Below are 25,148 nucleotides of genomic sequence, written 5' to 3'. Positions count from 1 at the left end.
TAGTTATGATCACTGTTAAAAAAATTGTGGGAGTTTATGCATTTTTTCCACTTGGTATATTAATTCCATAAAAGGAGGAATTAATAAATCTTTAAATTCTTCATAAAATTCAGGAGGAAAACCATCTTCTCCTGGGGATTTATTACTCTGAAGTGATCCTAAAGCTTCTTCAACCTCTTTTAATGTAAAGGGCATATCTAATCCTTTCTGTTCTTCCAAATTTAATTTTGGAAGGGTTATTTGTGATAAAAATTTATCTATCTCAGTAATCTTATTTTGTGATTCTGATTGATATAGTTCAGTATAAAAATTTTTAAAAGTTTCATTAATTTCTAAAGGTTTATAAGTAACCTTATTTACACTTGTTCTAATTGCATTTATTGTTTTAGAAGCCTGTTCTGTTTTCAACTGCCAAGCAAGAATTTTATGTGATCTTTCTCCTAATTCATAATATTTCTGTTTAGTTCTCATAATTACTTTTTCTGTACGATATGTCTGGGGTGTATTATATTGTAGTTTTTTATTAACAAGTTGTCTTCGTTTTTCTTCTGTCATATATCTTTGAGATTCTTTTTCTAACTTTGTGATCTTTTTCCAATTGATCTATTTCTGCCATGTATTCCTTCTTAATTTAAAATGTATAACTTATAATCTGACCCCTTAAATATGCTTTCATCGCTTCCCATAATACAATTTTATCCTCAACTGAATGTAAATTTGTATCCAAAAAAAAACTGAATGTTTTTTTCATAAAATCACAAAAATCTTGACGTTTTAATAAAATTGAATTAAATCTCCATCTATAAATCGATTCCTCCTTATCCATCATTATCATTGTCATAATCAAGGGGGAATGATCTGACAGTATTCTTGCTTTATATTCCACACTTTTCACTCTATCTTGAATATTTTTTGATAATAAAAAAATCAATCCTTGAGTAAGTTTTATGTCTATTTGAATAAAATGAATAATCTCTTTCTCTTGGATTAATTTTCCTCCATATATCAATCAGGTTTAAATCTTTAATGAATAATAAAGTTAGTATTATTACTTTTGATTTTGTAGCAATTTTAGTTGACCTATCCAAAACTGGATCTAAACAAAAATTAAAATCTCCACCTATTAATATTTTATCATGGGCATCAGCCAAGTTCAAAAAAACTTCTTGTATGAATTTTGCATAATTTTCATTTGGTGCATAAATGTTCATAAAAGTCCATAATTCTGAAAAAATTTGACAATGTATAATCACATAACTCCCCCAGAATCAATTATTACATTTTGTATTTTAATTAGTAAAGATTTATTAACCAAAATTGGAACTCCTCTCGATTTTGAATTAAATGAAGCTGCAATGACATTTCCAACCCAATCTCTCTTTAATTTCTTATGTTCTGTTTCTGTTAAATGTGTTTCTTGTAAAAAATGCTATATCTCTTTTTGTTTTCTTAATATGTTAAAACTCTTTCTTTTCACAGGTCCATTAATTCCATTAACATTAAAACTTAAAAAATTAAGTAAATTAATCATTCATAATACCTTGAGAACTCTTTAAAATTCTCTATGTTGCTATGAGTTTCTCCCCAACCATCCAGGCAAAAAAGAAGAAAAATAGAAGAAAGATAACTAATATATAAGAAAAAAAACAAAGTACCCCCCAACTAATGTTGCGAATAAAAAGAACACAACATTACCCCCCCCCCCCCATTTTACGGGTCATGGCAATCGCCATGATTGTACATGTGAAACTTGCAGCCATCAATCAGGAGCTCTTCCAGCTTCCCCGCAAAAAAAAATATTAGTGAAGAAAAAAAATAATTGATGTCTCTACTCCCAATACCCCTCAACTTTTTTATATATAAATGTCCATCAAGTCCAACCTTGTTTCAGTCTTCATCATTAGTCCATTTCATTTCTATAATTCTTTATTTCTTCGTGGACATTAGGTAATTCTTGTACAAATTCCTCCGCTTTCCAGTAGTCAACAAAAAATCTTCTTTCTTCATTATCCAGGAAAATGATCAATTTTGCTGGATAGCTCAATAAAAATTTATAGCCCTTTTCCCATAAAGATTTTTTCACTGGATTTAATTCCTTCCGCCTCTTCAGAAGATCGTAACCTATGTCTGGATAAAAAAAAACTCTTTTCCCTCCTATTATCAATGGCCCATTTCTCTTTTTAGCACCTTGAATAGCTGCCTTCAAGATCGTTTCTTTATCTTGGTACCTTAAGCATATTATCAAAATTGATCTTGGATTTTGATCTTGTTGAGGTCTTTGTCTTAAAGCTCTGTGTGCTCTTTCAATTTCAATTACTTGGCTTCCTTCTTTCAGTTCTAACATTTTCGGAATCCATTCTTGAAAGAATTTTATTGGATTTTCTCCCTCTGTACCTTCCATAAGACCAACAATTTTGATATTATTTCGTCTACTAGAGTTTTCAAGCGCATCTATTTTTTCCAACATCCGTTTTCTTTCTATTGTCCAGGCAAGATTATTGCCTTCTATCTTATCTACTCTTTCAGTGTTTTCTTCCACTTTACTTCCATCTCTTTAACTTTATTATCCATCATCTTTTGTTTTTCCACTACATTATCGAGTTTATTCTGCATCCTTCTTACAGCTTTTAATTCATTCATAATATATATCAGGATATCTTTTATGTCTCCTTTAATCTCTCCCTTCTTTTCCTCCTCTTCCTCTGAATTTCCCAGAGTCTGATTCCACTTCCGATTCACTTCCAACTGTAGCGTGGATTTGTAGTTTTGTTAATATCTGTTCATGCATACTTTCACGCATGCGTTGTTCTTGCCGTTTCTTCTTGGAGACTGCCGACATTGCTGCAACTTCCGGTCCCGCATCATCAGAAGTGTCATGCACTTCGCTGGGAGGAGATCCAACTTGAGTCCGAGGCTTCGCCGATTTGCGCAGTCTTCGAAGTAGTAGCTTTCTTCTGTTTCAGTTTAGGAGCCATATCAAAAGATAATCCTGAGTTACTTATAAATAGTTTCTAGTAGATATTTGTTAACTCTTCATTTAAACCCTATTTCATTACTTTTTACGAGGGAGCTGGATTCCCAACGTCTCGACCCTACGTCATCAAGTGACGCCCCCCCTTATTATTAAAACTGTGTGTGTCCAGGCCTCTACTGTTGAGACTCAAAGAACCAGTTATTTTCCATCACAACACCTACCAGCAGTTATGGTTGAAATGACAATAAAAGGTGACTTGACTTCCTGTCAACTTGAACCAGTCTGGCCATTCTCCTTTGACCTCTCACATTAAAAAAGGTGTTTTCACCCACAGAACTGTCACCCATTGGAATTTTTTTTGCACCGTTCTGTAAGTAAAGGTCCCAGGAGATCAGCAGTTTCCGCAATACTCACACCACCCGTCTGGCACCAATCATTCCATGGTCAGTCACTTGTATCAGATTTCTTCCCCATTCTGATGTTCGGTCTGAATAGAACCAGACTACAGCGCACAGTGAGGACTGCTGAGCGCATCATTGGAGTCTCCCTGCCCTCTATTGTGGACCTGTACTCTTCCAGGTTGAAGAAGAGGGCGGGGAACATCATAAAGGACTCTTTCCATCCTGCACACGGACTGTTTGAACTGCTTCTGTCTGGTAGGTGCTTCAGATCCCCCCAGACTAAGACTAATAGGCACTGGAGAAGTTTTTTCCCTACTGCGGTCACTTTGCTGAACAGTTAACTGCCGGTTAACTGTCGGCTAACTATTACTTGGATTGCACTACCTGTATGTATAATCTATATTTTCATTTATATTTATCATTATTGTTATGAGCAGAGAGACAACATCTGCCAGAAGTAAATTCCTTGTATGTGCACAGGTACTTGGCGATTAAAGTCTGATTCTGATTCTGAATAACAAATCAACATGTCTACATGCTTTTATGCACTGAGTTCCTGCCACATTATTGTCTGATTATATATTTGCATTAACGAGCAGGGTACAGTTGTATCTAATAAAGTGGCCAGTGAGAGTATTTACAAAATAAAACTGTTTAAAAATAGATTTGTTTCTTTTGTCAGACTAACTGCTGAACTTTTCCATGTTATTCATATGTCATTTGAGTCCCATCCTGTCACTCTACTAAACACATCTTTCTTTGCCTTTCTCTTTATCTGGGCCCCCTTGAACACAACATACAATTTGTTTCAACTACTTCAGTGCTAGCCAGAATGTTGACAGAAGAGCCAAACCTCGTCTTGTTCTTACATTAATCTCAACACATTGGTGCACTGGTGAATTGTTCTCCTACTTTGCCCATGGTGTCTGCAGCTCCTGTTGCAAGCTTCAGCTAAATACAACTAAATGGGTACAAATGGCCTGGGTTCAATTCCCACCAATCTCTGTGAGGAGTTTATACAAATACTGAAATCAGGATGCTGTTTATTGACTATAGCTCAATATTTAACACTATCATTCCTGATTGGAAAGCTACAGAACCTAGGCCTACTACATCCCTTTGCAACTCGACCCTTCCTAACTGGAAGACCACAATCTGTGCGGATTGGAAATAATATCTCCACCTTGCTGAAAAGGTGCACCCAAGGAAAGTGTGCTTGGCCCTCTGCTCTACTCTCTCTACACCCATGACTGTGTGGTTGGCATAGCTCAAATGCCATCTATAAATTTGCTGATGATACAGCCATTGTTGGCAGAATTTCAGATGATGACGAAAAGGCTAACTGGAGTGAGATATACCAATTAGTTGAGTGGTGTCAACAAGACCAAAGAGCTGATTGTGGACTTCTGTAAGGGTAAGACGAGGAAACACAAACCAATTCTCATGGAGGGATCAGAAGTAGAGACAGTGAACAATTTCAAGCTCCTGGGTGTGAATATCTCTGAGGATCTAACCTAGATGCGAGATTGATACAGCTATAAAGAGGGCAAGACAGCGGCTATATTTCATTAGGAGTTTGAGGATTTGGTTTGTCCACGAGAACACTTGAAAACTTCTACAAGTGTACCATGGACAGCATTCTGACTAGCTGCATCACCATCTGGTATGGCAGTCTACTGAACAAGATTGAAGTAACTTGCAGAAATTTTTAAAATTAGTCATCTCCATCATGGATACTAGCCTTTGTAGTGTCCAAGAAATCTTTATGCCTTACAAATGCAGCATCCATCATTAAGGATCCCCACCATCTGTGACATGCCCTCTCTACACTGTTACCATCCGGAAGGAGGTTCAGAAGTCTGAAGGCACACACTGAGAGATTCTTCCCCTCTGCCATCCAATTCCTAAATGGACATTGAACCCATGAACACTACTTTCCTTATAATTTTATGCTGGTGTATGATCTGTGTCATTGATGTACATTAAGCAGTAGGCACTAGCAGTCCGGTAGTCGCCAAAGAAGTCTCATTCAAGCTCCTCCCAGGAGGATTTGGTAACAGCGATGTCACTGTACTTCATCTATTTCTTGTGGTGGTGGTCGTGGATATAGGCCTAGTAGTGTCCAGCATTCGCACTGATTGTGGTCTCCTGATGAGAGAGTCTAGGATCCACTTGCAGAGGCAGCCCAGGTTTTGGAGTTTATTATTAGAACTGAGGGTATGATTGTGTTGATTGCTGAGCTGAGACTTTCGAACAGTTTCTTATTGTCCTTGATGTATCTACCTCTAACCCCTCACAAATTCTATGCACCAACCACTCTCTTGAAATAAAAACTGACCTCTGACATCCCTGTTATACTTCCAAACACTTTAAAATTATGCCCTGTAGTATTAGCCATTTCTGCACAAGAAAAAAGTCTCTGCCTATTCAGTCAATCTATGCCTCTTATCACTTCTGTCAAGTCATCTTTAATCCTCCTTTGCTCCAAACAGAAAAATCCTAACTCACTCAATCTATTCTCATAAGACATGCTGTCTAATCCAAGCAGCATCCAGGGAAGTAATCTGTATGGATGGCAGGAAAAACAAAGCCTTTCCCTGTACCTCAATACATGTGACAATATTTACCAAGTAAACATAACCCCTTACCTGAGGTAGGTGCTGCAGTGGATTCTCTTGGAGTGGTCTCTATTTCCAGCTTCTCCAACTGGGCTTTTTTCTCCTGCTGTGCATCCCATTCTTGCAACTCCTTCTCAAACTTCCGATTGTCCTCTCGGACATATTCTTTCAAATCTGAGGGCAGGGTGTTCATTCCTGTCAGTGCCTGACCGGTTTCCTTATCAAACTCCTCTGCAGAGAGCAAAAGAAGAGCACTTCAACATTCTACTGGTCTCACAATATGCATGATTTGGGTAAATACAGAGGTCCTCACACACCTTGAAGGTGGAGAAACAAGTTGAGAATACGGTCAGAAAAGTAACTGGATTCTTCACCTACACACAGAAATGCTGAGGAACCTGGCCCGTCAGGCAGCATTTGTGGAGGGAAACAGTCAATGTTTCAAGTCCATGCCATATAAGGTAGCATAATTTTAAGGTGATTGGAGGAAAGTATAGTGAAGATGTTAGAGGTAGTTTCTTTACACATGCAACCTTTGCACTGGGACTGTTATACAAACTTGGTTCATTAGCCAACTCTGCTAACAGCCACGTGACCTTTCAAAAGCAATATATGTCAGGGGATTCAACCAAACAGGAAGCTGGGATGGTCCAGGCAGGAACACTGATTGTAGTAAATACTGTCCCATATACAGTTATCGTTCACCAGGAAATGACCCTAGTGAATATTAAGGATCACAGGGACTTTGGTCTACAAATCCATAGATTCTTAAAGGTAAACACGAGATTTTGTAAATACTAGGAATCTTGAGGTACACACACAAAATGCTGAAGGAACTCAGAAGGTCAGGTAGCATTTATGGAGAGCAATAGAGTTAATATTTTGGTCCAAAACCCTTCATCAGAACTGGAGAATATGAGCATGCCCCCTACTACAATTACCTTCTATCAAGTATCGATCTGTGTCATTGATGTACATTAAGCAGTAGGCACTAGCATTCCGGTAGCCACCAAAGGAGTCTCGTTCAAGCTCCTCCCAGGAGGATTTGGTAACAGCGATGTCGTTATATTTCATCCATTTCTCGTGGTGGTGATCATGGATATAGGCCCAGTAGTGTCCAGCATTCGCCTGACCCTCGTGCACCAAGACAGCATGCAATCGGTAAGGAACCTAGAGTGCAAAGGGAAGTTATGACAAGCACTCGGTACATTAAAGATACAGATATATGTAAATAAATGCATCAGCTGTTAGAGCAGATTCTGGTATGCATTATAATAGTCATAGAGCACTATAGCACAGACGCAGGCCCTTCCACCCATCTCATCCATACTGAACTGTCATCCTGCCTAGTCCCATTTTTAAAATCTAGTTATTTATTTAGAGATACAGTGCAGAATAGCCCAATGAACCATGCTGCACAGCAAGCCGTCAGTTTAACTGTAGCCTAAATGCAGAACAATTTACAATGACCAACTGGCCCACTAACCCACATGTCTTTGGACTGTGGGAGGAAACCGAAGCACCTTGAGGAATCCCAAAGACATCTTGGGTAGTAGGTTAATTGATCATAGACTAGGGTTAAATAAGTGGGTAGCAAGGTGGTGTGGCTTCAGCTCCGAAGGGCCTATTCCATGCTGTATCTTTAAATTAATAAATGGTGTTCTTCGTTCCTCCACACCATGCTCCCTGTAAGCTGCACAGCCACACCTTAATTTCTTTTTATCTATTATGAATGCCTGCAAGAAAATTAATCCCAGAGTAATATATGGTAACATAATTTGATAATAAATTTAATTTGAACTTTGCAGTATTATCCTGTAGTCTGAAGCTATCCTCCTCACAGTCAACCACATAGTCAACTAGAGCATAGAGCACAACAGTAACAGTTTGGCATGGACTGGAGGGCCTGTTTTTCTACCTAATCCCATCGACCTGGACCTGAACCAGAAGCCCTCCGTACCTGTCACAACCACATACCTATCCAAACTTCTCTTAAATGTTGAAGTAAAACCTGCAACTACCACTTAACAGTTTATAGTAAGATATTTATATAATCCCAGACCTATTTATAACCCCAAACAGCAACAGATTTAACTCTTGCCTAATTTACAATGACCAATTAACATACTAACCAGTACATCTTTGGAAATGATGGAATAAACTGGAGCACTGGGAGGAAACCCATGCTGTTCACAGGAAAGGACGTATAAACTCCAGTACACAATGAACTCCGAACTCTGATGCCCGGAGCTATAATAGCGTCACACCGACTGCTACGCTACCACGGCACCCCAATGTGATTACTTGCCTGCTGAGACCGTGTAACACATCACTCAGATTAGTGATGTTTTTTTTTTGCATAGATAGTGGAACGCACTGCCAGAGATGGTGATTGTCTTCCGCTAGAACCACAGCCTTCCATATCCCTCCCATCCACATATACATCTACAGCACATTACAAGCCCTTTGGCCCACAAGGTTGTGCTGACCATGTAGCCTACTCTAGTAGTACTTACCCAAACTTCTCTTCTCTTAAGCAACTGAACCCATGTCCATCACTCCCTTTGATTATTTGTTGTACGTGATAAAAGAGATTAGTTTTGTCATATGTATATTGTAACATACAGTAAATCATGTTGTTGGTGTGAATGATCAACACAATCTAATCACTGTATTGGAGGCAGCCTGCAAGTGTTGCCTTGTTTCCAGTGCCAATGTAACATGCCCACAACTCACTAACCTCACTGTATGTCTTTGGGCTGTGGAGCACCTGAAGGAAATCCACTTGGTCACAGGGAGAACATTCAAATTCCTTACAGACAACGATGGAAAATGATACCTGAATGCAATCACTGGTGCTGTAAAGTGTTACGCTAACGCTACACCACCTGTAATGTGTCATGCTAACCCCTACGCCAGCTAGAGTTTCCTGTTTTTTCCCCCTTTGGAATGCGGGTTGTTGCTTGACTCTGTAATCATGTACTTGCTGTTTCCCTGCTATTCTCACCCGGACCAATGGATGTCTGCACAGTGGACTCTGCCCTTCACTCAACCTGTTTACATTTGCAGCAGTCCACCTACAACACAGGAAGAAATCACGCAGGCAATGCACTCACTTGCATCATGGTCTTGTCAGCGTACATCAGATCAATGGTACGGTGAAGCCGAGCAATACTCTCCTGCAGATCTGAAAAGACACCAGAAAATTCCTGTTGGCAGTTTGAATGACAAAGACAGCTAACACCCCCCGTGGGGTCAGTGACTGAAATCTAAACAACACCTGCAATTCTGATTTCAGATTTGCAACTGAAATTTCAGACTTCCCACTTTTAATTATTTGCTGAATTACTAACTCCTAAGAAAATCCCCAAAGCATCCCCATAAAATTTCTGAATAACCTCTTCCTATCCAATCTTGATGAAGGGTCTCAGTCAGAAAAGTTGACTGTTTATTGCTCTCCACAGATGCTGCTTGACATGCTGAGTTTCTCCAGCATTTTGTGTGTGTTGCTCTGAATTTCCAGATCCGTAGAATCTCTTATGCTTACCTTTCAGAATCTATGAACTTGTAGAACAAAGTCCCTCTATTCCAGGGTTCCCTCTTCTTTTACGCCACAGACCCTTACTATTAATCAAGGGATCCGTGGACCCCAAGTTGGGAAACCATGCAATCTGTTCCTTAACATTCCCTAGGGTTCCACCTTTCCCAGTCAATAATTTTATGAAGGTCAATGTGGCAAAAGTTGCTTTTACAACTCTCTACCTGGAAATCTCTAAACTGGTGCCATAGTAATTTAGCAGTTAGCACAATGCTATTACAGCTTGAAGTATTCCAGAGTTCAGAGTTCAATTCTAGCACCGTTCTGTGAGGAATCTGTACATCCATGGAATGTGTGGGATTTCTCTGGGTGCTCTGGTTTCTTCCCACAGTCCAAAGAAGCATGAGGTAAGTTAATTGATCACTGTAGATTGTCCTATGATTAGGCTAGCGCAAAATCAGGGTGGTGGGATTACTGGGGCAGCACAGCTGAAAGGGCTGGAAGGGCCTGGACCAAGCTGTAGAGATAGATAGCAAGGATCTAAGTGCTTTTAAAGTGACCAAATCACAACCACTAATCTCAAATACTTTTCAGTTTTATAGTGACCTATGGCCCTCATCCTCTTGGGCCACCATATGAACAATGGGCCAGCAGAGGATTATCAGAATAATTAGTTTACAGATCTGGGGCAGGGCAAGGGTAAGGGAAGGTAGAGAGAGAAGCTCATACCTCTGGTGTCATTCTCCACCTCCGTTCTCCATCGATGTAGACAACCTTCTAATACCCTCAGCTCGTCCTCAGTGATGTGCCGTGGTGCAGGGTGCATTGGGATTTCCGGTGGAACCCTGGATTGCGTGAACGGCTTGTGGACAATTGGCCTCTGAAGAGGAGGTGTGCAAGGGGAGTCTGTAGGTGCCACTGGTTCTGTCGGGCTGTTGGCAGTTTGGAGCAACAAAGACAGTTGGTTAGTTAACCATATTAACAACAGTGCCTGACTTCTACTTTCAGTGGCCACTTTATTAGGTACAGGACTGGAACCCGGTGAGGTTTTCTGCTGCTGTAGCCCATCCACTTCAAGGTTTGGTGTTGTGAGTTCAGAGAGGCTCTTCTGCACAACACTGTTGTAACATGTGGTTATTTGAGTTACTGTCGTCTTCCTGTCAGCTTGAACTAGTCTGGTCATTTGCCTCTGACATCTCAACAAACCACCTTAAAAGGGTGTTTTAGCACACAGAACTGCCGCTCACTCAATGTTTTTGTTTTGTGCACCATTCTCCATCAACTCTAGGCTGTTGTGTGTGAAAATCGCAGGAGATCAGCAGTTATTCTCAAACCACCTTGTCTGGGACCAACAATCATTCCACAGTCAATGTCACTTAGATCACATTTCTTCCCCATTCTGATGTTTGGTCTGAACAACAGCTGAACCTCTTGACCATGCCTGCATGTTTTTATGTACTGAGCAGCAGTCACATGATTGGCTGAATAGATACTTGTATTAACAAGGTATAACTGACAAATGTGGCCGCACAAAAATATGAAAAATACGAGCAAATCTTAATTTAAGCTGCATATACAAACCTTTCCAGTCTTGTTGTTTGTGGCGCTGTCGTACTGCTGGGGGGAGCTGTTTCAACATCTTCCACTGGTGACGTACACACAGGCTTACTGGACGCAAACTCTAAGGCATACTGGAGGACATCAGCCAGTGGGAAGCGCTTGGGGCCAGAACCATAGCTTAAATACCTAGCAAGAGAGGAAACAGCACAGTGGCAACAGTTCAGCAGGATATGGTCAATGCAAATAAAGGTGGGAGAGGAGCGAGAGAGAGCGGTGGGGAGGGGGCGGAGGGGAAGAGGATCAATATTACAGCATCTGTAACTTTGCTCTAGGATTGTAACAAGATCTGGTCATACTGTAGTCTGTGGAGCAGAGTCGATGGACTGAATGGCTTAATTCTGTACTTATGTCTTATGGTTTTAAGTATGCTTTTCCAGGAACTGACACCAGACACAAATCAGTAGTAGATAAATCAGTAAAACAAAGATATACAAAATTATGAGGGGTATATTGGGCAACTGCAAGGAGACTTTTTCCATTGAGGGTGGTAGAGGCTAGATCTAGAGGTCATTGGTTAAGGGTGAAAGGGGAACATGACTGGGAATTTCTTCACTCAGAGGGCCGTAAGAGTCTTGAAGTAGTGGTTGCAGGTTCAATTTTAACATCCAAGAGAAATTCAGATCGGCATATGGATGGGAGGGCTATGGTCTGGGTGCAGGTCAATACAGCTAGGCAAAACAATGACTCGGCACAGACTAGACGGGTCAAAGAGCCTGTTTCTGTGCTGTAGTGTTCTGACTCTATGACATTAGGAAACATAAGTAAATAATTCCTCCATATCCCTGGAATGGCACAGCAAACTCCCAACACTCTTATTATAATCTCTTTACAGAGAATTGTACTTAGTCCCAAAGATTATGCCATTGAGGTGCCTAATTAGTTTTTAAACCTTAGATATCTGAATTCCTGGGAACCAGCCATTCAATCCAACTCTTTTGCATTGCTGTTCATGCATTGCATGAGCCTTGTTCCTCCTACTTTTCACATAATCCTATCACCATAACTTCTTCATGCAACTACCATGGAGCAGGGGGTACAGAAGCTCGAAGCCCCACACCACCTGGTTCAAAAACAACTACTTCCCTTCAACCATTCAGCTCTTGAACCAAACAGAAAAACATCTGAACCACTACATTTTGAAACCACTACATTTTAGCAACACTATGATCACTTTAAACTAAAATAGACACTTTTGTTCAAATTGTGTTTGTTCTTGGAAAGATTGTGTTGTTATGATGCTTTTCATTGCACCTGTAGTTGTGCATTTGACAAAAAACTCAACTTTGACTTTCGATATTCTTCTGTTCCCATTTCCTTATTATTTCAGTGCTCTTTGCTGTTTATGTAAAACACTATCCTCCTGTTCTCCCAATCTACTTTGTCATGGCCTTGCACTCTATTTGCCTACCTGCATTTTCTCTGTAACTGTAGCACAATATTCTGCATGTTTTTTCCTTGATGTACCTTGACATTCTTAAATAATGTTTGGATGACAGCCAAACAAAAGCTTTTCACTGTACCTTATTGAAAACATAGAACAGTACAAAGCAACCCTTCAGTCCATGATGTTGTGCTGATCCTTTATATTAGTCTAAGATCAATCTAACCCCTTCCTTCAACGTAGCCCTCCATTTTTCTATCATTCATGTACCTTAGAGTCTCATAAGCAATAATGTATCTGCTTCTACCATTACCCGTTCCACGCACCTAACACTATTGCTATCTCTGACATCATTCCTATACAATCCCCTTAAAATTATGCCCCCGCATATTAGCCTCTCATCCTTCTTCACTCCAAAGTAAAAAAAAATAAATCCTGGTTCGCTCAACCTATCTTCATAAAACATACTCTCCAGTCCTGGTAAATCTTCTCTGCACCGTCTCTAAAGTTTTCACATCCACGAGAATTGAACACAATTTTGAACCAATTATCAATTAGCAGACCGGAAAAATCTACAGCATTGCTTTTTTAATTCAGTCCTGCAACATGGGTGTCCTTATCTAGCTGAGCATTTACTGCCCACACTAATTGCCTTGGAGGTGATGGTGTTTGAGCTTTTAAACTATTGGCGCCTGACAGTGGCTGTATCAGGTTGTTTTGTTGCCTTTTTAGTGTTATTGATGTATACCTATTTAAAGAAACAGCACTGTAACAGGCCCTTCTGGCCAAGGAGCTTACACCACCCATGTGACCAATTAACCTACCAATTCATACATTTTTAGAATATGGGAGAAAACCAGAGCACCCAGAGGAAACCCATGCAGTCACAGGGAGAATGTACAAACTCCTTACAGATGGCGCTGGGATTGAACCAAGGTCGCTGGTGTTATAATACTAACTAACTGTTATGCTACTGTGTTTGCGAATGGCCAATCATACACTCCAGATGTTCACGTACCTTTCCAATCGCTGCTGCAGTACTGTGAGATGTTCCTTCAGACGTCGGATCTCTTCCCGTTTGATCCTGGTTATTTCCCGGTTTTTATCCATGTACCTGTGCATTTTTTTTTCAAAAACAAAATGCATCACCAATTAATCTTAAAGTTTTATTAATTGCAAATGTTACTCCACTATTTAAGAACGGTGGGAGGCAGCAGAAAGGAAACCATAGACCTGTTAGCCTGACATCAGTAGTTGGGAAGTTGTTGGAATCGATTGTTAGGTATGAAGTTACGGAGTACCTGGAGGCACGTAACGAGATAGGCCAAAGTCAGCATGGTTTCCTGAAAGGAAAATCCTGCCTGACTAACTGACTGCAATTTTCTGAGGAAATTACAAGCAGGATAGACAAAAGAGCTGCAGTAGATGTGGTGTACTTGGATTTTCAGAAGATCTTTGACAAAGTGCCGCATATGTGGCTGCTTAGCAAGATAAGAGCCCAACAGAATTACAGTAATTAGTATGGGTGGAGCATTGGCTGATAGGCAGAAAAAAGAGAGTGGGAATAAAGGGATCCTATTGGCTGCCAGTTACCTGTGGAGTTCCGCTGTTGGAACCGCTGCTTTATATGTTTGTCCATGATTTGGACTATGGGATTAATGGATTTGTGGCTATATTTGCTGATGATGCAAAGGTAGGTGAAGGAGCAGGTAGTGTTGAGGAAACAGAAAGCAGTTTAGCGGAATGGGCAAAGAAGTGGTAAATGAAATACAATGTTGTAAAGTGTATGGTCATGCATTTTGGTGGAAGAAATAAACGGGCAGACTATTATTTAAATCAGGACAGAATTCAAAATGTAGAGATGTGAAGGGACTTGGGAGACCTTGTGCAGGATACCCTAAAGGTTAACCTGCAGGTTGAGTTGGTGGTGAAGGCGGCAAAGCAATGTTGGCATTCATTTCTAGAGATATAGAATATAAGAGTAGGGATGTGATGTTGAGGCTCTATAAGGCACTTGTGAGACCACACTTGGAGCATTGTATTCTGCTTTGGGCTCCTTATTTTAGAAAGGATATACTGACATTGGAGAGGGTTCAGAGAAGATTCACCAGAATGATTCCAGGAATGAAAGGGTTACTACATGAGGAACGTCTGACAGGTCTTGGGCTATATTCCCTGGAGTTCAGGAGAATGAGGGGGGATCTCATAGAAACATTTCAAATGTTAAAAGGCCTGAACAGATTAGATATGGCAAAGTTATTTCCCACGGTAGGAGAGTCTAGGGACAAGAGAGCACAACTCCAGGATTGAAGGGCGTCCATTTAGAACTGAGATGCGGAGAAATTCCTTTAGTCAGAGGGTGGTAAATCTGTGGAATTTGTTGTCACGAGCAGCTGTGGAGGACAAGTCATTGGGTGAATTTAAGGCAGAGGTAGATAGGTTCTTGATTTGCCAGGGCATCAAAGAGTATGGGGAGAAGGCAGGGGAGTTGGGATGACTGGAAGAATTGGATCAGCCCATGATTGAATGGTGGAGCAGAATCGATGGGCTGAATGGCCTACTTCTCCTCCTATATCTTATGGTATTATGATCTAATACTCACCAAGAATCAACTATATTAAGATGGCGATGATATCTCTGAGAATTTTACAGAGCAGGAGAGAGTAAGAATTTTAAAATCTGCATTACTATTCCACCAACAATTTCTCTCTCCCATCCATCCCCAAACGCCTGATTTCTTCTTCCGACATCCCTTGAAAGCCCACTTCGCCAACCAAGATTTTGGTCACCATTCTGTGTTTCTTGCTGCTTTTTATTACTTGATGACACAACTTGGTGTGATTTACCATGTTAAAGCTGACATTTAAAAATCCGTTACTTCTTTAGTACTGTTACGAAGCAAAGCAGGGACATGAACATTTATGACAATAAGACATAGGAGCACAATTAGGCCATTCAGCCCATCAAGTTTGCTCCACCATTCCTGCTTTATTATCCCTCTCAACACATTCTGGTGCCATCCTCGTAACTTCTGACACCTTTACTAATCAAGTAAAATATATCTGCTTTAAATATATCTAAAGACTTGCCCTCTACAGCCGCCTGTGGCAATGGATTCTACAGATTCAGTACCCTCTGGCTAAAGAAATTACTCTCCTCATCTTTGTCCTAAAGTGACATTTTCATCTTGAGGCTGTGCCCTCTGGCCCTAAACTCTCCCACTACGGCAACAAAACATCCTCTCCATGCAGGCCTTTCAATATTTGGTAGGTTTCAATGAGATCACCACTCAATCTTCTGAACTGCACTGAGTACAAAGACATCAAAAGATCCTCATACGTTAATCCTTTCATTCCTAGGATCATTCTTGTGAACCTCCTCTAGATGCCCTCTAATGCCAGCACATCCTTTCTTACAGAAAGGGCCCAAAACTGCTCACAATACTCCAAGAGCAGACTGACCAAAGCCTGATAAAACCTCTACATTACATTCTTGCTTTTGTCTTCTAGTCTTCTCAAAATAATGCTAATTAAGCCCAATACCTGTCCATGTATAAGACTGGTGGAAATTCCAGCTTATGATGAATCTTCTCAGGCCTTCCCAAAGCTTGATTAAACTCAAATCTGGAAAGTTCGAAAGTTAGTACAGGTGGGAGTGCAGTAAACCAGTGCTGTGGAGACAAAAAAAACCATGTCATTAACAGAAATCGAAGCCTGATCACTTTTATTTCTGAGATGAATGTTAAGCCTGGTATCGGCCTAAAACCTCAACTCTTTATACCCTTCTGTAATTCCTCCAGAACTTTGTGTATGTTACTACAGCTGTTGGGGACAGTTTGTGAATTTCACATGGAATAACATAACCAAACCCAGAGGATTGTTAGTTATTTGTTAAATGTGCCATGTAATGAATTTTACCAGAATTCAGAGTGGACAATTGTGTCCTTTAACCATGTTCTGTCAGTCATGGGGATTTCTCTACATTGTGTCCACTTTCCTTCGGAATTCCCAAAATCCCCCAGTTCCCTTATCCAAAAATTACTATTGTAAGTTTCTAAAATTTTCATTAATTCTGATTAAGAAAAAAATGAGGCTCTTTGGAGAAGAGAATTGCTCCCTACCAATGGTAGTATCAACAGGAGGAATTGCCCCAAGAAGGCAAAATCCATCAAAACTACAAGAGTTTCTCCAGATGCTGGAAGCCCTTAGTAGCACACTCAAACTGCTGAAGGAACTCAGCAGGTGAAGCAGCATGTATGGAAAGGAATAAACAGTTGACATTTCAAGACAAAACCCTTTATTGAGACATCCATCAAAGATCCCCCACCATCCAGGTTTAATTATGAGAATTAAGTTGATAGTCATCCTTTGAATAAATAATATTTTAAAATTTTTAATTAGTGGTACAGCCTTTTGAGCCAAATGGCTGCAGCAATGCCATAATCCTAATTTAACACTAACCTAATCATGGGTCAATTGACAATGACCAATTAACTTACCCTGTATAATCTTTGAACTATGGGTGGAAACCAGAGCACCTGGGCAAAACCCATGCATTTCACAGACACTCCTTACAGAATGGCGCCAGAATTGAACTCCAAGCTGTGGAATGTCTCAAGTTGTAATAACAATGCACTAAACGCTGTTACCATGGCGCCCTATCTGCACTTCTATCGTGAATACCAAACCACATAAGATCCTGTGTCTCTGGCTTGAGGAAATAGTTTCCTAAACTTTCAGATTTATACTTACTGAATAAGACAAATTCTGATCTGTGAATATCCCAAAATTAGTATAGCATAGAAAAGTATTCTGCAGGAAAGGAAGCCTATTTACACCAGAATATCTGTTCTGGGTTTCTGCTCACAGCTGGTCTGCGAGGAAGATGAGCAAAATAAACAGAGACCCTTGAAATTGTCTCTCCCTTCAACACATCGATATGTGGGGACCTCACCTTCAGCATGGCACGAGTTACAGAAACAACTCACCTCTTGTCCAGACTTCGCAGATGTAACAGAATTTTCCACCTGTACTGACTCGATCTCGCCTTCAACCATCGCAGCCTCCAGACATTCATGGAGATCTTTAAATCCATTCACCTGCAGAGGGTACTGGCCAAACATCTCAGAGTTCTCAAACTTCTTCCCTGTTGCAAAGTTTGAGGTGTATTCAAGTTAACCTGGTGTTCACGGTTTTAGAATGGCTAAAGGCTCATTTATTGTTTCATTCCCCAGTACTTAGGCATTGACATTTATCTATTTTTATTCAGTAAGAGGCTTTTCTGGCCCAACAAGCCCGAGCTGCCCAATTACATCCATGTGACTAATAGGTATGCCTTTGCAATGTGGGAGGAAACCGGAGCACCTGGAGGAAACACACGTGACCAATTAACCTACTAATTCTTTGGACTGTGGGAGGAAACCCATGCAGTCATGGGGAGAACATACAAACTCTTTACAGGCAGCGGTGAGAATTGAACCCACGTTGCTAGCACTGTAATAGTGTTACACTAACTGTTACTCTACTGTGCTAGCCCAACTCCTCCAACCTCAATCTTCAAGAACAATAGTCAGAATACAAGAGGAAAACAGAGAGACTGGTGACATGATGCCACAATACCAATCTGCCCCTCAATGTCTGCAAAATAAAAGAGTTGGTCACTATTCAGGAAGGCGGTGATGCATATGCTTCTGTTTACATCAGCAGTGCTGAACTCAAGAGAGTTGAGTGCTTCAAATTTTTAGGAGCGATCACCAATAGACTACCCTATCGACAGATCAGCTATGGTCCAGAAAGCTCAGCAGCACATCTACTTCCTCAGGACACTGAAGAAATGTGGCAAGTCCCCTTTTCATTGATGCACCATACATAGAAAGCTTCCTATCTGGATATAACACAGCTTCATATGGCAACTGCTCTGCCTGAGACCACAAGAAACCGCACAGAGTCGTGGTCATAGCTCATCACAGAAACCAGCCAACCTCCATGGACCATGTTGACACTTCTTGCTGCCTCCATAAAGCAACCAGCACAATCGAAAACCCCACCTATTCTGGACATACTCTCTTCCTCTTCCTTCATTCAGCAGCCTGAAAGCACATATCTCCAGGCTCAAGGAAGGACAGCTTCAATCCCACTATTGAATGGACCTCTAATGAAATAATATGGACTGTTGACCAATTAATGCAAATAGGTAAAATTATACAAAAAGGATTACAAACAAATTCTGACCACTTTGAAAAAAATTGCAATTTAAAACTAAAATCACTAAATAGCATCTTCACAACACTAGCTTTGATCTATGTTACCTTCATGCATCCCAACAGCCAGGAATCGCCCGTAAAAGAGTTCCACCATTGGGTTCTTTGGCTTTTCACCATCTCTAGCAAAATAACAAAAGTTCATTAACACATTTCAATGTTATACAGTTCTGTACAAAAGAACTATATATATATGTATATGTGTATGTATGTATATATATATATGTATATGTGTGTGTGTGTGTATAGAGAGAGAGAGAGAGAGAGAGAGAGAGAGAGAGAGAGAGAGAGAGAGAGAGAGAGAGAGAGAGAGAGCATACCTAGGACTTTTACACAGTACTGTATTTGTCAACATGGAGCGGAGAGGAAATTTGTAAATTTTGCGGAAGCACCAAAAAATGGGAGTAGAAGAGTGAGGCACCGGAGGAGGGGTGTGGCACAGATGGCAGAGAAGGAGTGCTGGGCTGGAGAAGAGATGGCGTGGGTGGAGACACACCCAGCCCAGAGAAACCAGGCAAGGTCATTTGATTCCAAACAATTGGTTTATTAATCATTCCAGAATGTCTCTGGTGTTTTCTGCTTCTCTCCCTTTTTCCAGCTGTGATTCTCCTCTCCCTGTCCCCTTCCCACTCTCAGTCCACAATAGAGACCCAGGTCAGAATCAGGTTTATCATCACTCACAAGTGACATGAATTTTGTGGCAGCAGTACAATGCAATAGATAAAATTACTATAGTACTGTGCACAAGTCTTAGACACCCTAGCTATATAAGACCTTAAGGTTCGGCCCATCGAGTCTGCTCCACTATTCAATCATGGGCTGATCCAATTCTTCCAGTCATCCCAACTCCCCTGTCTTCTCCCCATACCCTCTGATGCCCCAGCTAATCAAGAACCTATCTATCTCTGCCTTAAATACACCCAAAGACTTGGCCTTCACAGCCGCTCGTGACAACAAATTCCACAGATTTACCACCCTCTGACTGAAGTAATTTCTCCACACCTCTGTTATAAATGGATGTCCTTCAATCCTGAATTCATGCCCTCTTGTCCCTAGACTCCCCTACCATGGGAAATAACTTTGCCATATCTAATCTGTTCAGGCCTTTTAACATTCGGAATGCTTCTATGAGATCCCCCTCATTCTCCTGAACTCCAGAGAATACAGCCTCGCATGAATCTTCTCTGAACCATCTCCAATGTCAGTATATCCTTTCTAAGATAAGGAGCCCAAAGATATATGCCTAGGATTTTTGCACAGTACTGAATGTGCTTCCCTGCATTGAGGACACCTTCAAAATGCAATGCCTCAAAAAGGTGGCATTCATCACCCAGGACATGTCCTCTTCTCATTGCTACTATTAAGGAGGTACAGGAGCCTGGAGCCACACTCTCAAAATCTCAGGAACTGCTTCAGCCCCTTGGCCATTACGGAATGGGCAATGACCCATGAACACTACCTCAATATTTGCTAATACATATTATCAAATGCTACCTCACTATATTTGTTAATGTAATTTATAGTTTTTATTATTATGCATTGCAATGTACAGCAGCTACAAAACAAATTTCACAGCATATGCCAGTGATATTTAACCTGATTCTGATTCTAATAGCACCACATGCTATCTTTGTTCTCATGCCCCAATAACAGTTACTCATTTAATATCCTCTTCCTCTCATTCCAGACTTGTTCAGTCTACTGCTTTTCAAATAACAATGCAACTTTCAAATGTTATTCCCGAATCTACCCATTAAACTTTATGGGCTTAAGCTCCAGAGCACAAGTTGCTGCAAGTATTTTTTAAATATTTACCCTCAAATTTGACACCCTCAACTTTACCCTACCCAACCCATCAAGGCACTGTGTAATTTTGTGTGCACATTCAGCTTAAGAGCCTGTCACCTAGACAGCAATGTATTGCTGTTGTACATGATGTTGTGTTTGCTCTGAACTGCGCAATGTAATACTTCAACTTCTATCGAAAGGCAACTTGTGCGAATAGCTGATGGGTACCATCAAATTCTCCTGTTTCAGTCTGCTACAGCTGAGAAACACATCTACATCTAAGGTGCGTACAGTTAGTAACATCGTTTTGATGCGATTAATCAATCGCCACTTAAAATTGGAACTGGAGTAAATTCCTCTGGTCATTGGTCTGTTTCCCCTTTAAGCCAGCAGAAGAGAGGATCTTAGATAAAAGCTGGGATAAAAGTTTGTTTACGAAAATGTGCCTTCCGACTCCTAATACCGACCACCTTGCTGGCAAACGTACAGTCTCTGGTAGAAAAACTGATCTCAGAGCTAGGGTGATTTATTAGAGGGACATTAGGACTACTTGTGTCTTTTGTTTCACGGAATCTTGGTTAACTCCATCCCTTCCTGATGCAGAGATTCAGATTGATGGGTTCACAATACACCATGAAAATAGGTCTGCCGAGTCTTCTCCTCCAGTTTCTGAATGGACATTGAACTCGTGAACACTACTTCATTACTTTTTATTTCTTATTTTCTGCACTACTTATTTAATATACTTACTGTAATTCACAGCTTTTTACCTCTCTATTATCATGTATTGCATTGTACTGCTGCAAAGTTAACTAATTGCACAACATATGCTGATGATTCTGAAATCCCCAGAAGAAAATGAGATGCAGTAATACTCTATGAAGCAATGTGCAGGTTTACAGAAATGTATTTCCTGCTTCTATAAAAACTATGCAATAGAGAGAAGCTTATTTGTCACACATACAATTAAATCTACCCATATACTGCAAGCAACACAGAGGAATATGGAATGAGGAGTGAATTTACAGGTGGGACAGCTCACATTCTCTAGTGAGGGAAAAGTGTAGGAGTGTAGTTAATGCATTGAGTAAGTACAATTACAGAACAGCAGTTCATGTGGATAATGACCAACTTCACAGGGGTATATTGACAATTTCACCTTGAGATGTCTCTCTGCTTACCTCTCTTCTTCTGCCTTCACCTGAAATGCATCTTCTAACCAGTCCAAAAGCTTGTGTGTAAACTCACTCACATCTTGCTACAAAATAAGAGAGAGGACTTTAAACACACACAAAATGCTGGATGAACTCAGCAGGGTACGCACTAGTTATGGAAATGAATAAACAGTTGATGTTTCAGGCCTAGTCAATTCTTCAGGACTGAAAAGGAAGGGGGAAGACAACAGAATAAAAAGGTGGGATAGAAGGTATAGAGGACTATAAGTACTTATTAAAGAGCCACATGCATGTTCAAGATATGGTATTCTAGCACACAAGATAGGAACAATTATCAAGAAGATGACAAGTGGTTTGAAAGAGGTGTGAGACTTGATATATATAGCTGACAGCCATTAACTTTTTCTCCAAGGTGGAAATGGCCAATACAGGAAGGGGCATAATTTTAAGGTGAGTGAAGGAAAGTATACAGAGGGATGTAGAGGTAGACTTTATTACACAGAGATAGGTGAGTGCGTGGAATATATACATGCCTGCTATATTACACATATAATGCACATACATTAGAGACATTTAAGAAACTCTTAAATGTAAGAAACTCTTAGATAAGCACATGGATGAAAGAAAAATGGAGGGCTATGTAGGAGAGAAGAGTTAGGTTGATTTTGGAGTAGGTTAAACGACTGGCACAATGTTATGGGCTGAAGGCCCTTTACTGCTCTATGTTCTATAATTTGATAAACCCAGAAGTTAGAACCAACTACTGAAAGTCTGATGAAAGACACAATCTTTAAGGAGTATTCTGAAGGAGAACAAGATGGAGAGGTGCTGAGCTACAGGTAGAGTAGGAGACACACAGATGGAAGGTGAGGAATTAAAAGGTTAGACAAGGTTAGAAATGAAGGGACTTCAAGAGGACTAAAAGGCTGCAGGAAATTACAAGATCAACGTGTGACAGACTAAACAATCTAAATTCCAGTCACGCATCTGTTTACATTTGCCAATGGATATTATAGTGGGCTTTACACAAGAAGGAAAAAGAGGCTAACAGCTGTGAAAGTCATTAACAAGGCAATGCTATGATAATGTCCAGGCAGGGACAGCTTACAGCAGTCAGCCCAGGCAAGTGAGGTTTTTGGAGACCATAGGTTCCCTTTGCAGAGGAAGAGGCCAGAGCCATTTGACAAACCAAGGCAAGATAAGGAAGCAGATGAAGGATTCTAGGGTAACATTTACTACTGGACAGTTTACTTTGCTAATTCTGAACAATTATTGGCTTTTAATGTGCAGAATGTGTAGATTCAATTGGCTATTATCTGCATTACCATAGTGTGATTGGTGAATGATTATTGTCGTAAGGCACGACCTGCCATGTTGACTACTCCTAATCATATTATGCCTCTTCAAATGTTCATAAATCCTGCCTCTCAGGATCTTCTCCATCAACTTACCAACCAATGTTGACAGGGATCAGATGCATTAAATAATTTCTTTTCCAAAACATTGAAAAATCTTTCTTTCCCTTCCAAATAAAGCTTGGACAGGGATTCACATTTCACTGGTTTGAGAGACATTTTAAACAAAAGATAGTATACAAATTGTTATTCTGCACATTCTTGATGAGCCACCTCCCAAATCTCACCTGTTGCAAGTCATTGGATTTGAAAGTATCCTTCAGAATTTCCACAGCTCTTGAAGGATCCACATACTTTCTCTTGGAGCTAACCATTAGTGCAAATAGTTGTCTTAATTCACGCATAAATGGTAGATTCCGACGCTCCTGCACATTGGAGAAATAAAATGAATAGATTTGTGTTATACAGCCAGAATCAGGTAACCTGTAAAGCACGGAGGGGCACTGCGTACAGTAATTGCAAAGATTCATGCTAAGTATGTCTGCACAAAAATGAACCTCAGGATTGTATACAGTGACATAGATGTAGTCTGATAATAAAATGTACTTTGAACTTTATGCACGTTTTTGGTAAGGAGGTATTTTTAAATCATGTACAGATTTTAACTGAAACAAGCCAGCTTAAAGATAAATTTTAGAGACTAGCTTTATTTGTTACATGTACATCAAAATACACAGGGAAGTGCATCATTTTACTTCAACAACCAACATAGTCTGAGATGCTTCTGGCACAATACAGCATGCCCATAACTCACTAACCCTAACTTGTTTGTCTTTAGGAATATGGGAAGAAACTCACACAGTCATAGGGAGAACATATAAACTCCTGACAGACGGTGGTGGAAAATGAATACTGAACTGAAATGTATCTATTTTAATGCTAGGAGCATTGTAAGAAAGGTGGATGAGCTTAAAGCGTGGATTGATACCTGGAATTATGATGTTGTAGCTATTAGTGAAACATGGTTGCAGGAAGGGTGTGATTGGCAACTAAATATTCCTGGATTTAGTTGCTTCAGGTGTGATAGAGTAGGAGGGGCCAGAGGAGGAGGTGTTGCACTGCTTGTCCGAGAAAATCTTATGGCGGTGCTTTGGAAGGATAGATTAGAGAGCTCCTCTAGGGAGGCCATTTGGGTGGAATTGAAGAATGGGAAAGGTGCAGTAACACTGATAGGAGTGTATTATAGGCCACTTAATGGGGCGCGTGAGTTGGAAGAGCAAATGTGTAAGGAGATAGCAGATATTTGTAGTAAACACAAGGTGGTGATTGTGGGAGATTTTAATTTTCCACATGTAGACTGGGAAGCTCATTCTGTAAAAGGGCTGGATGGTTTAGAGTTTGTGAAATGTGTGCAGGATAGTTTTTTGCAACAATACATAGAAGTACCGACTAGAGATGGGGCAGTGTTGGATCTCCTTTTAGGGAATGCGATCGGTCAGCTGACAGATGTACGTGTTGGGGAGCACTTCGGGTCCAGTGATCACAATAGCATTAGCTTCAATATAATTATGGAGAAGGACAGGACTGGACCTAGAGTTGAGATTTTTGATTGGAGAAAGGCTAACTTTGAGGGGATGCGAAGGGATTTAGAGAGAGTGGATTGGGTCAAGTTGTTTTATGGGAAGGATGTAATAGAGAAATGGAGGTCATTTAAGGGTGAAATTATGAGGGTACAGAATCTTTATGTTCCTGTTAGGGTGAAAGGAAAGGTTAAAGGTTTGAGAGCACCATGGTTTTCAAGGGATATTAGAAATTTGGTTCAGAAAAAGAGGGATGTCTACAATAGATATAGGCAGCATGGAGTAAAGGAATTGCTCGAGGAATATAAAGAATGTAAAAGGAATCTTAAGAAAGAGATTAGAAAAGCTAAAAGATACGAGGTTGGTTTGACAAATAAGGTGAAAGTAAATCCGAAAGGTTTCTACAGTTATATTAAAAGCAAGAGGATAGTGAGGGATAAAATTGGCCCCTTAGAGAAT

General features: G+C 40.3%; 1 protein-coding gene across 4 annotated transcripts in view; it reads right to left on the bottom strand.

The window, feature by feature from the left end:
• The window catches only part of usp25 (ubiquitin specific peptidase 25), a 224,423-nt gene that overhangs the window by 107,581 nt on the left and 91,694 nt on the right, over positions 1-25,148 (bottom strand). For all 4 annotated transcript variants that reach the window (XM_059968975.1, XM_059968976.1, XM_059968977.1 and 1 more), the window contains 11 exons: positions 23,397-23,534; positions 21,761-21,837; positions 18,840-18,913; positions 17,520-17,677; positions 16,075-16,202; positions 13,551-13,646; positions 11,113-11,277; positions 10,261-10,463; positions 9,110-9,180; positions 6,935-7,163; positions 6,024-6,224 (listed from right to left, as the gene is read on the bottom strand). In XM_059968975.1, the coding sequence (XP_059824958.1) occupies positions 6,024-6,224; positions 6,935-7,163; positions 9,110-9,180; positions 10,261-10,463; positions 11,113-11,277; positions 13,551-13,646; positions 16,075-16,202; positions 17,520-17,677; positions 18,840-18,913; positions 21,761-21,837; positions 23,397-23,534 (1,540 nt within the window). The remainder of the gene's footprint in view (positions 1-6,023; positions 6,225-6,934; positions 7,164-9,109; positions 9,181-10,260; positions 10,464-11,112; positions 11,278-13,550; positions 13,647-16,074; positions 16,203-17,519; positions 17,678-18,839; positions 18,914-21,760; positions 21,838-23,396; positions 23,535-25,148) is intronic.

This window comes from Hypanus sabinus, chromosome 4 (assembly GCF_030144855.1).
Source record: "Hypanus sabinus isolate sHypSab1 chromosome 4, sHypSab1.hap1, whole genome shotgun sequence".
In the NCBI taxonomy this organism is placed as follows: Eukaryota; Metazoa; Chordata; class Chondrichthyes; order Myliobatiformes; family Dasyatidae; genus Hypanus; species Hypanus sabinus.
This window is presented reverse-complemented; position numbering and strand designations above follow the sequence as displayed.